This window comes from Tasmannia lanceolata, unplaced genomic scaffold (assembly GCF_043159265.1).
Source record: "Tasmannia lanceolata isolate RefF3 unplaced genomic scaffold, GAP_Taslan_0.1 ptg000016l, whole genome shotgun sequence".
In the NCBI taxonomy this organism is placed as follows: Eukaryota; Viridiplantae; Streptophyta; class Magnoliopsida; order Canellales; family Winteraceae; genus Tasmannia; species Tasmannia lanceolata.
The window spans coordinates 8,842,813-8,856,409 of NW_027518693.1; the positions used below are offsets into that span (position 1 = coordinate 8,842,813).

The 13,597-nt window shown below is 37.1% G+C and overlaps 1 protein-coding gene across 1 annotated transcript; it reads right to left on the bottom strand.

Moving 5' to 3' along the window:
• Positions 1 to 25: 25 nt before the first annotated feature.
• RABH1C (RAB GTPase homolog H1C) lies at positions 26 to 12,876 on the bottom strand. Its single transcript, XM_077357161.1, has 6 exons — positions 12,713 to 12,876; positions 10,771 to 10,841; positions 10,127 to 10,215; positions 3,012 to 3,123; positions 548 to 638; positions 26 to 461 (listed from the first exon to the last, which is right to left on the bottom strand). Exons 1-6 carry the CDS (start codon positions 12,827 to 12,829, stop codon positions 315 to 317), a joined length of 627 nt encoding a protein of 208 aa, XP_077213276.1. The 5' UTR covers positions 12,830 to 12,876; the 3' UTR covers positions 26 to 314.
• Positions 12,877 to 13,597: the final 721 nt, after the last annotated feature.

Below are 13,597 nucleotides of genomic sequence, written 5' to 3' on the forward strand. Positions count from 1 at the left end.
CAAGTGAAAGAAACAAATGAAAACGGACAACAAAGAATAAAAGAATTCATTATTAAAAAAAAGAATAAAAGAATTCATAATACAACTCAAAAAGAATACTGACCGTAACTGTAACCTGTGAATTATGTAGCAGCTAGAACATCTTGGCTATAGGAAGGTTGGCCATGCTCCAACCAACCCATCATTTTCCCAAGCCTCAGATCTGCCAAAACTCTCAAGTCGCATTTAGACTCAATACTGCGAAATTACAGTTCAGCATCAATCTGGAAATTTGTATTAGGTAGATGGAATCGGATTATTGGTTTTTTTCATCTCTAGCAAGAACAGCCTCCAGCTTGCTGCTCAGTTTGTGATGAATTGGCACTGGGCTGCCTCAAATTCACGTCGACCATGTCTTCCTGTTTTGTTGAAGAGAGGATCTCCATCCCAGGCAAGGCGGCCGCTATCTTCCGGAACAATGGCTGTGATTTTTCACATGAAAAATATTATAAGATGAAAGTAATGGAATAAGAAGGGAAAAGTAATGAAAGAAGCAAATGTGTTTCACCTTGATATTGAATCCTGCTTTGGCACTGGTTTCCATAAACATGATACCAAATTCACGGGATTTTGCATCTCCTTCATCTATTGACACTTGCCTGTTTGATTCCCGATGGAGATAAGGTGAAGATCCCCCCCCAAAAAAAAGACAATGGCTTTATAGTTTATGATTATGCATTACTGAATTTAATTCGGGCTACCTTAATATTTAAGTTCAGGACTGCACTAATATTAGTTAATGCATAGATAACTTCTTGAAGTCTACTATAAAATTACTCTATTAATAGAACAATCACAAACAGGACGATAGTTGAGCAATAAGACATTGGTTTGAACTTTGTAGCTTTCAGAGCTTACCATATCCTAATTTATATGGAAATCAAAATAACTAAACAAGTGCAATACAGATCCAAAAAAATGGGAGAGTTTGATCCTTAGCTTGTGCTACAGCATGTGGAAGCAGAATCTAGTGCAATATTGTTAGAAAATGCCGGCATGATGTAAGTATGGGTTATAAGTTATAAAATGTATTTTATAAAATGTATCTTATCATTGACTTTCATATGTCATTACAACTGGAACACTTAATTGGAGGATTGGAAATTTAAGCAAAAGATTGTACTCACAAATAAAGATGTTTTTAATGTTTTTCAGTAAAAGCAGGCTTGCTGGCTCCTACATTGCAATTAAAGAATGGAGTAAATATTTATCATGTGCTGAACTTTCGAGTTCATGAAGCCAACTGTGACAAAGAATACCTATCCAATATAATATATAATATAGGGGACTGATATCCACGCGACCATGTTTTGAGAATGAGAAGAACTCACCTTGTTTTACATGTTTTAACCAGCTGTCAAAGGCTATTACAATTCCCAAAAAGCTATCAGCAGCCAATGAGAGACGTGAAAAACAAACTGAGTCATCCCATTATTAAAACATAGTCGTGTGGATATCAGTAGCATATATATAAGAATCTGATTAATAAACTGATAATATTACAGAAAAAGAAAGCAAACAAGAAATGTATTCTCAAGAGAATTGTTTGCTACAGAGAAATTGTGCATCTAATTACATCTCCGTCCAAAAGCTATGCATGGGCAAAGTGATGAAAAGTCATAGTTTTATCAAATAAGAAATAAGGTGGAAGGAATGTACATCCCAATTCCTATTGCTTGTACATGAGCATAATCTCAGTGACAATAAATAGAACGAATTTTAAAGTTATTTCTACAAAGTTTTGGTTTCTCTCTGGATCAGTGAAACAAATTCATGTTACCACTTGTAACCCATCACCTAATAAATCTGTATGCATTTAATACATCCCTTTAAAAAAAGCTATGCATAGGCAAAGAGAAGAAAAGCTAAACATTCTAGACTTGATGATGTAAGAAATATGATGGAACATAGAATGAACCTTCATATTGGTTGTACCAGAACACAATTTTAGTGGAAGTCACTCCTAGAAACTTTTGGTTCTTTTAGCACGAGACTCGTATTCTCTGATCAGAAAATACCATGGATCTGGAATTCCTATGAAATTTAATAGTGAACTTAGATGCAAACCAAAGTTGGAAAAATATGGTGCAAGCAGAGATCCAAAGAAGATTCCAAGACCAGGTAAAAATACCAACAAGAGACTGACCAGACACGGGTAAATCCTTTGACCAGAAATGGATCACTTACAGCAAAAACTTGCAGTTGGCATAACAGAAATTTGATAATCACTCGTGTAAACTGGGGTCAAGGGCCACAAACTTGTTTCAGACATGTAACACGGAGGCATGTCATGTCCACACATATTCTTCTTTGAGGTAGCAACTTGCACCATAATGCTGAACTAGGAGTCTAAAACCCTCATCCCCTGTGTGACATGGGTCCCAAATCCCAAATATTTATTATACCAAGAATTAATGGGTACAGAATATGCTGATATCACTCAGACCCTTGGTTAAGAATCTGTGCAGGTGGCCCTACATGTCTTCAGTGGTTTCAGCATTTTTGGAGGGATTAGTGAGCACACTATTCAAACACGCATGGTGATGGCAATCATGGCATACCACATTCCTCTTTTTTTGTGGTTGCAACCATGGTTTTAAATTTCGGTCAAAATCGAAATTTCGGATTTTGGTTGGGTCCGAAATCTGAAATTTTCAGATTTCGGTTTGGATTTCGGTCATTTGGGCTGAAATTTGAAAATTTTCGGCCGAAATGACCGAAATTTGAAAAAAAATCGGTTTCGGTAAATCCATGGTTGCAACTTGCAACGTTCATTTAGCCATGCTGCACTAAACCCTCATCCCCATGTTTGTGTAACATAGGTTATGAATCCCAAAGATTTACTGCCTCAATACTAATGCTGATTTAGAACCAACAAAGGCATGGAATTGTATGCACAAAATAGGAAACATAAGTTGAATTATTATAACCATAAGGAAAGATGAAATTTTCTAGCATCCATCAATTGTCACCTTTTGTCCACAAGATCAGTTTTGTTCCCAACCAGGACAATAATGACATCACTCCCACGCTCTGTGCGGACTTCCTCAATCCAATTGGAAGTGTTTAAAAACGACTGTCGATCTGCACCACATCAAACAAATAAAGGTCATGTTCAGATGGAAACTTGCATCCTTTCGTAGATATTGATACTATAAGAAGAGAAATTAGCAAACCATTGCTTCCCTTGGTAATCCAGAGTGGTCTTACATATACATAAAGTGGCTTTGTGGAGGTTAGTTATTAAATAATTGACCTTTTTGTATTTCTAGAACTTGCATAGGATCAGTATAATCTCCATGATTATCTACGTACCATAGATATCCAAATATATTAAAGAACAATAATCCATTAAGTTAATGGAGAACCGACGGAGAACCAAAATCATCAAAAATAATAATAATTTGCAATTCTGTCACAAAGAATAAGAATTGGTTTTCAAAATACAGATATGGCAGGTTGACGCAGAGCGGCTGCAGAAGGGTTTACGAGTTCTCCGGCTTGGGTTTTAAATGCAGATTTCTAGGGCAAAGTGGACTGATTTTGCAACATAAAAAAAAGGGACTGGTTTCCAAATCTAATATGGAATTTATTTCTCACCAAACTAGGAGCGGAAAAAGAGATCTATAAGCAGAAATTAAAGAGCAAAATAGAAATTCATATGATCTAAGAAAGAAAGTAAAGAAGGATTATGCAAAGAAAATGGATAGAATTTCCAAGATAGGAAAGGGAAAGTTACAACTCTTCAAGCGATCTTGCACTCGACAAGATTTACTCACCATGAAGGTGTCGGATCTTGCACTCGACAAGATTTACTCACCATGAAGGTGTCGGATCTTGCACTCGACAAGAAGAACCGACAATCCGAAGAAGAAATGCACATCAATTCATGACGGTGCAAATCTCTAACAGATGAAACTTCCTCCTCCTCCCTTGGAACACCTCCAAGATCCCTACAAACTTCAAGTCTCCAAAAATTACATTTTCAAAACTACACTAATCTATAACCAAGCCCTCTACTTATAGACATATCAGCCCCTTTAAGTGGCCCACACATTAGTGATCTACACACTTACATTTATGGCCAACTCACACATTTACACATGTAAACATTCAATTACACACATCTGGCTACAAAACCACATCACAACTTCCATATCCAAGCCACACCATAGGTTCTCCATCTCTAAACCATGCCTAGCCAAATCTTGGCCTTTGATCAATGTTGGCGTCACACCACGGCTTGGCCCAATCTACATCATACTCCCCGCCTTAAAAGAGAGCTTGTCCTCAAGCTCAACCCTTCTTCAACCTAAAGGAGCAAAGTACTATCCAACAGCTTGAGGTTAACACTGCACATCTACACAGGGAGCTCATCTTCAGAGTATAAGTGACAAATGTGAACCCAGTCCTGATCCTTTGGCACACAAACTGCTCTTTGCTAGCCTTGTTTGTATGTCCCTGTTTTGCATGTCCAACTGATCGAGATATAAAACCATATCTGGAGATTTTGATACCATCTGGTTGATCATGATTCTGTCCATCGGTTTTGCATGATTTTCCAGCTCCAATTCTGAAATTAGCTTTTCTGCATGCATAAATTCCTCGACATGTTTCTGATGTTCATTGGACAGAGACAAGTTGCTTGCTTTCATATCATGGATGCACCTCTGCAAGACAATGCTTAACCTGATGTGAGAATATTGAAAAGTCAAATGGTTGAAATCCTGCAGGACTAGGCTAAAATTCGAGGGGGCATTTGACAACTGTTACTAGTCCAAACTCCAACAGAGAATGGACAACCCTTTCCCATCCCTGTTCTGACTGAACAAGATCTCCCCATTCAACCAAATTCCTTGTATAAACTTGTGCCCCAAATCCAGTTTTCACCAAACAATGCCAATGTCTCACCAATAACACACTCATTGGAAGCTGAAAATTCCTTCATGGCTTTCAAATGAAAATTTCCTGTAGCTTCAAATTGTATACTTGTGTCCAAAGGAAAACATTCTCACAATATTGAGGTGAGACATGCCATGTCCATCACTTACATCTGACAGTGCATGCATCCTTCTACCAGCTTCCTTCAAGCATGGAAACTCGAGAGAAATATCCAATCTAGTTGCTTAAGCATCCCAAGTCTGTGGAATCTTAATTTTTGGGGAGTCCTGGCCATAAGAGATATAGTAATAGCATCCCAAGTGTTTGCCCTTAATGCTTCCGGTCCATTTTCAAATAAAGACAGCTCGAGTTTTATCACTTAGGAAGAGTCTAGATAAAAGACAGGTAATCCACTATAGTCAGTGGTCAAGAAACCACGACAGCTTTAACATTGAGACTGAGAAGATGTAGGTTAGGATCTGAAAGACCCTATTAAGATTCCCAAGCTCGCTACCAACGGATTAGCATACATGGAACTTTACAATGCATAAAGAGGACGGTTAGGCTTCCTTGCTACTTGTGCTGATGTGAACCCCAATTTCGGGTGGCGTTGTTGTTTTGAATTTGACGCAGCGCTATACGTGGCAGAATTGAATTCCACTCTCAAATGGAACTCATAAGAGTTGGCACTCCCAAAAAGCCAATATGTTGGGGTGTTCCTTCTCAAGCCAAACACTTGGAAGCAGAATTCAAACAAGAGAGGTTAAGTACAGTTGCTGCTCCTGAGGGTAATCCTAGTACTCTTGGATGTCTAGGAAATTAGATCCCGAGAGTCACTTCGTTCGGTAAAATTCAGTCAGTAGGCCTTCACTTAACACATGCACTAATTCTGAAATTTCGAGAGGTGATTCTAGAGATATTCTCGTGAAACTAACAAGGAATCAAGTCTTCTTGGAGGTTTGCAACTTTCCACTGTGTATGAGCAGAGTTGGAGGTACAAGAATTTAACAGGGCAGCCCACTTTAACACTTTAACTATTTCAGTTCATGAATAAACCATCTTCAATATAAGGTTCTGGAGCTATGCTTTGGGTGCTAAATTTCAGCTTGGTTGCCTTCATGTTGAACCCCAAGTAGCACTCTGCTATCTAGTTCAACTGGCCAAGACGGATCAGCTTTGATTGCAGGTTAACACAGAACATCCAACATGATTTCAGCTATTCAATATCCCTTGCAGCTGACTTAGTTTGACCTTAAATTCAGGCATTTCGTCGAGCTACTACAGAGCAGAAGTTGGCTTATTGCTTGAAGAGTTCCAAGGCTCGATGCATCTAATACTCTTGATGATCAGTAAATTATTTGCTTCTAATCTGCTCTTAGACATAACCAGAGTGGATTGTGAATGAAAAAGCAAGCAACAATGATATCCCCATGCTAAAACATAACCTTCAGAACATATTCCTTGTATGAAAACCTTCATTCAAATTTCCATTGTATGAGCTGCTGGTGTAGAGGAACTTCAATGAAAGTCAAAAGCAAATTTCGGTTCTACCAACAGACATAAGTGTCCTGCATGTACAACAACACGACACTCCAATGTAGCAAGAGCTTCAAGGGCTGATGATATTACACTCAAGATTGAGGGCTTAGATTCATCCGAAGAGGATCATTACTCAGGAGTCATAATGTCTGAGATTCTGTAAATAGGAAACTCATAGATTTTATGTTTAGAGGCTGAACCGAGGCCATCATTTTGCATAGGAATTGAACCAAATGACTCCTTAATCATTTAACTCCTTCCATAGTTGCTTTGTGTTGATCCACAAATTGCACCTTCAATTAGCAGCCTACTCACAAGAAAATAAGATCTCTCTTTAGACCAGAAATTAGACTCCAAATAGAGAAAATTGGTTGATCTCCTTAACACATGAATGAGGAAATAGTGGTATCCAAGGACTGGTTGAGGAATTTACTCAACCACCTAATCTTCAATTCCCGAAATCATCTTCAGAGAAGCATTCTTGAGCACCGATTCAGGTGTCAAATCTCCTACTGCTCTATGGAGCTAATTAAAGGCTTTATCATAGAGGCCAAATGATGAATTCTCATGCCCAAGGTCGTTCTTGGCTAGGAGTTAAAGTGTCACGAAATTCAGCTTCAAGTATGCCACTCAGATAATATTTGGAATAGAGAATTTCAGTGTTCTAAGTCTGCTTACAGACGTCTTGCAACCGATGAAAGTCTTCCAGCGGAGAGAATAATGAATCGAAATCAAGCTCATTGAAAGAATTTTGCCAAAGGCACCTGTACTTTGCTCCTCTCAGTGTGACCAGATCCACGGGACATAGGTGCTGAAATTCCAAACAAATTTCACCGAAGGGATGCAGGTCTCAGAAGCAAAAGTACAGAAATCAATGTGCTCTATGATTTGTTTCTTGACATTTTTTAGAGAAGTTGGCACAGCTAGGAACTGCAAAAACATAGGAGTTCTTGCAAACCTGCTCTGATACCATTTTGACGCAGAGCGGATGCAGAAGGGTTTACGAGTTCTCTGGCTTGGGTTTTGAATGCAGATTTCTAGGGCAGTGGACTAATTTTGCAAAATAATAAAAAAGGGACTGGTTTCCAAATCTAATATGGAATTTATTTCTCACTAAACTAGGAGCGGAAAAAGAGATCTATAAGCAGAAATTAAAGAGCAAAATAGAAATTCATATGATCTAAGAAAGAAAGTAAAGAAGGATTATGCCAAGAAAATGGATAGAATTTCCAAGATAGGAAAGGGAAAGTTATAACTCTTCAAGCGATCTTGCACTCGACAAGATTTACTCACCATGAAGGTGTCGGATCTTGCACTCGACAAGAAGAACCGACAATCCGAAGAAGAAATGCACATCCATTCACGACGGTGCAAATCCCTAACAGATAAAACCTCCTCCTCCTCCCTTGGAACATCTCCAAGATCCCTACAAACTCCAAGTCTCCAAACATTACATTTTCAAAACTACTCTAATCTATAACCAAGCCCCCTATTTATAGACATATCAGCCCCTTTAAGTGGCCCACACATTAGTGATCTACACACTTACATTTATGGCCCACTCACACATTTACACATGTAAACATTCAATTACACACATCTGGCTACAAAACCACATCACAACTTCCGTATCCAAGCCACACCATAGGTTCTCCATCTCTAAACCATGCCTAGCCAAATCTTGGCCTTTGATCAATGTTGACGTCACACCAAGGCTTGGCCCAATCTACATCACAGGTCAAAATAGTATGAAAGACTCTAGATTAGGCTGATCAGTAACTTCTATCGACTCTCAGACTCTCGGTTCCTTACAGGCTTTGCCAGACTATTCACACTACCACAAATAAAACTGTTGGAATGAGGTGTGGGACCTTTCAATGTATTTTATGGATTTGCTAATTGTTCATAATAGAGATCTTAAGTTCCTAACCCATCTAATTAGAAATCAAATGCATCTATTGGTTCCAAGGCCTTTATCAATGTCGCAAAACTCAATTAGCGATGTTAGCATTGACATTAACACACTCATTTGATCAATTGTGGACGCACCCTTTGAGTGAAATATTTTGTTAAATTGGAAATCACAGTAAAGAACTATCAAATATTTCCTTGAAATATCAACAAGTATGTTATATGAGTTTTCTGAGCATGTCATAGAAGAAAAATGCTCTAATAATTTGAAATTATATTGTTTTTTGGGTCTCATATTATTAAGATTATTCCTGTGTCTTGTCTCAGAAAATGTCTTCCTAGTGTTTAGCTTATGAGGCTTTTTACAAAAAGCCTAATAGTTGTAGCCAGTTTTGGTCACCACTCACCACTCAACCAACAGGCTAGTGGACACCAGACCAAGGAAGCAAGAATCTCTACTCAGAATGGGGAATCTCAATTCCCCGAAAATCGATTCGGAAACGGGAATCTTCTCGATTCCCCGATTTTTGGGAATCCCGTTTCGGAAACGTGGGAAACATGATTCCCACTCAATGGGAAATTCGCTTCCCACTCTATGAGAAATGCGTATCCCACTCTATGGGAAGCGCATTGCCGCATTTCCTATCCACCCTCCTTGTCTCTTACTAGTCCTCTTCTCTTCCTCTTCTTGGTATTTACATGTGAAGTCATTTAAGTACTTAAGATTTACATGTAAATAAGGGAATAACCCACATTTAAATCTATTAAAAATAGTTTCAAGACCCAAATCTAAGAGGATAAAAAGTCAACTTTCCAGCTCTAGTACAAAATTCGAAAAAACTGGTCGGGTCAAAATCTTAACTTCCAAACGATGGGATATTTTTCCAATTTTAAAAATTCATAATTAAATCTCAAAAGTACAGTAAAATAAATCTCATAATTTGGTTTCTAAAATTTTTTCTTCTTGTCGGGTACTGGTCAACACAGGCATTTCAGCTGATTATGATTTTCCTTCAAGTAAATGTTGGATCTTTTAATAAAAAAGTATTTTTTCTTTTAAATATTTGGTTCGTATAATTATTTCTTATATATATTGGACCTTTTGAGACAATTATAGGTTCTGGGAGGCAATTCTGATTGGTCAATTTTTAGTAATTTTTTATTTTTTTAATATTTAACCATTAAAAAAAAATTCTCCGACTCTTCACGCTTCCCGCCTTCCTGAGAGCCTTCGCTTCCTGCTCTGGCAACCTTGCACCAGACCATCCTACTTGCCTAAACCCCAAGGAAGAATTTACTATGATTACAACATTTTGAGTAGGGGATGAGTTTGCACGTGCCAAACTGTCCCATTACAAGGTTCACACCAAAGTGTACTTATTATAAGGCCCAAATGAAGGAATAGCATGTAGAGGCATGGGAAGGTTAAAGGTATCACATAGGTTAAAGGTATAAGATGGATATGCAAGGACAATCCGCATGACAGAAGAAAATCAAAATCAAAATCAAGAATTAGGAAACTCTGTATATCAAGAAACATTTCCAATGCTAGGTCTGCATTTTTGGGATTTAAAAGGAAATTTTGAGGGATATATTTTTTATTTATCACCTTAGAAACATACATTAAAATCGTACTTATCTTTTGAATTTGTAGTTCTGCTTTTCTTGATTCTCGTATGAAGAATTGAGAGAAATTGGTACAGTAATTTAAAGAAAATTACAAAACAAAAAATTGTCCAACAGAACTGTTACTCACTAGCTACATCATAGACAATTATTGCAACGGAAGAATCTCTAATGTAACTCGGAATAAGACTCCGAAATCTCTCCTGTCCAGCCGTATCCCTGTAAATTTAGAATATCAAGATCCAGAGAATAGTACAAGACAGTATTAAATTTTAGACAAAAAAGAGCATAAAATGGAACATAATGATATATGTCATAAAAACCAAAAGAAATGAAGAAACGATAATAGATCTGCATTTGGAATTTTCAAAATGAGACTACCAATATTTTGCTGCGGTCAAGGATCACAATTATGATTAGAAGCAAATGCATGGACTGAGAACACAATCCTTAAAATTGAGGGAAATTGTAAGTGAAAGGGCACGAGCATATGAGAAAGGCTAAAGAAATGCTGAAAGATCACTAGGTAATCTTGAAATAACAGTGGGAAATGAAATGAAAAGATTCATTCTACAATCCAAGCACACCCTCCTCTGGTTTTCAAACACTCCCCACACTCAATTTCCCGGCTTTCACTTTTAGTGGAAATCAAATAGCCTGAAAATTGTTCAACACTTGAGTTGTTTCCCTGGATCTATATAGCAGATTTTACAAGAGCATAGAAATAGAAATAGATTGCTATTATAGGTTAATTAGGATAGAATGATATCCTACCAAAGCTGCAAACGGACTGTCCGGTCTTCAAGGTACATTGTCTTTGACAGAAAATCAATGCCAATTGTAGCCTGTAATTTCATTGGCAAGGAAGTGAGAAAGCAGCTCACTTTAATTGACAAACGAAGATTTTCTTTAGAAAAAAAATGAAAAATTGAGATTCTACGTGGTGAAAGGCTGGACAGATATATGTACTCATGATATTCCATTAGATCCTCATCTAGAAAAGTAACTTGTTAATTAGATCAAATAAGAAAACAAGCTAGTGCAATCTAATGTCTTCACATGATGAAATTTCAATGTGGGTTATGGAAACCCTAAAACTTTAAAGGGGTTTCTACATGATACCTTGTAGCATTTTAAAATACTGAACTTGGAAATATAAGCATTTTATTCTACGTTAAATGAATTCCTGCTTTAGACTGAAGAGTTCTATCACATGCTAATCACACACAACTTGTTCTGACAAAAACGGTTGAAATCTGAGATAGGATAGGTTCGAGCATTGTAATGAACTTTTTGTTACAGTTCCAGCATTTCTTTAACATTTTCGAACTTCTTCATCATTTGGATAAGACATTTTTTAACCTAACAGACCTGACCAGGAGGTAGTTCATAGTTCCCCCAACAGACATGATCAGACAACCTCCTAACGCATCATCCATTACAAATGAAGAGAGTCTCTTTATATCTTCCTCTGTTTGTGTCTCCTTCAATGTTCACACCAACGCAGATTGGGTGGGCTCTTTTGATCATTGTCACTCCATGTCTGGCTTTTGTATGTTCCTTAGCACTGTAAGCAAGATAAATTCCACCAGAGCTAAGCATAGTCTTGAAGCTAGATACTACATTATGTACAGCTATAAATTCTTTTATTTGACAGCAAGGTCTGCTTTATCACCCTTGAATCGTTCTATTGTGCTAAGAAGGGCAGTATCCTAATTGCATCAAAAGTGCCTGAATAAACTAGTTCCTTTCCTCCAAATCTCCACCAAGTCCTAGTCTGAGATGATATTGAAGGCACAGAAATAAGTATGTTTTTCCTTTCTTTATATAATATGTCTTTAGGCATTATGTTATTATTCTCTTTTATTATTTGGAATTCAAGTACATTGGAGAATAACCCTTTTTTTTCTAGTAATGCAAGCATATTCTTCCACCTTTTGTCAAAGTAACGAAAAGAGTAGTATCAAGCCAGGTCTAGAAATTTACAGCATGAGAGAGCAAATAAGTTGGGAAAAAAAACCCACCATGAAATTTGAACATTTCACAATCAACATTTCCAACAAAACAAAATTTATAACGACACATATCCCTCTGAAGTTAATGTAATTTTTAATCAAATGAATCATAATTTTCTAGGATCATGATTCAAGACCATATTTCATTGTCTCGCGAAAAATAATATGACACCAATTTGCCATGGACAAATCCAAATCCGGAGATGCAAAATTGAGATAAAAATGCTCGAATTATAGTATAAACAGAAGGACTTAGGTAAAATTACACGGCATGAACTTGAATTCCAAAATATACAAAAGAAAAAAATGAAAAGGAAGGTAATTTTTAACCAAAAACCTAATTCACGCATCTAAATCTTTTTAAAAACCTAAATCCCGACCTAAAATTCAAGATCCAATAATCCAACACTGATTAAAGATATAAATACATTTCACAACCTAAATTCCGACCTGAAATCCAAGCATCTAAATATACATGAACTTAAATTTCAAAATATACAAAAGGAAAAATAAGATAGATTTTGAACCAAAACCCTAATTCAAGCATCTAAAGCCTTTTCACAACCCAAATTCCTACTTGAAATTCAAGATCCAATAATCAAACACTGATCAAAGATGAATTGCCTAAGCTATGTCAAAAAAGAAAAAAAAAACTTCAAAAATTTAAACGAAATTAAACCAAACAAAAGATGGAAAAATACCTGATAAGTGTTGTCGAATTTATCATACATGAAACGAGTGATGATGCTGGTTTTTCCTACCGATTGATCGCCCAAGAAAACGAGCTTGTATTTGGCCAGAGGAGAAACAATCGCCATGTTTCTTTTTTTTGCTCTCTCTCTCTCTCTCTCTCTCTCTAAGCAGAAGAGGAGAAAAAATAGATCTGATATGGAGAAGCGGCAAGAAGAGCGCGCGCCAAATTCTACTGATATTTGCACTACCATATTTTAATAATTGCACGAAAGTAGCATGTCTTTTCCTTTTTAATTGGCTTCTTATAGCTTTCAAGAAAGTGTAATGACATTATTATTTAGGGGTGCAACTCGGGTCGGGTTCAACCCAAAACAAATCGGGCCGGGTTTAGGTTCGGGTTGACTTTTCCCAACCTCCGCGTAAAGCAAATTTTACACCTATTTTTAAGTGAAAAAGTGAGCGTGAAATTTGTTTTGGGCCCAGTTTACGTCCAAAGAAACAGAGCCTAATGAATTGGTATATGGGTGTGCAAAATGCGGACTTACTCCCAAAAAATGAAGGAAACAAAACGAAAGTGCCTGCTGTGTTTGCCATGAATGTGCCAAGTAACACTACAAAAATCTCGGTGAAAATTTAAAACAACAAAAAAAAAATTACACCATGGCATGGGACGGCCCGTGAAATACTGTCAGCTACCGCACTTTTTGAACTTTTTGAGGAGCTGTTGTTAGATCAAATGTCAAGGGTGGTACTTCCACCGTACAAAGGCCTTATTGTTGTAAGGCCTTACACCCAAAGCATGCTTAAGAATGCCTGTGCTTCCACACAGGGGCGATGCCAGAAATTTTGCACAAGGAGGGCAAAAATTATAGTAATTTTTTTCTATCTTAAAA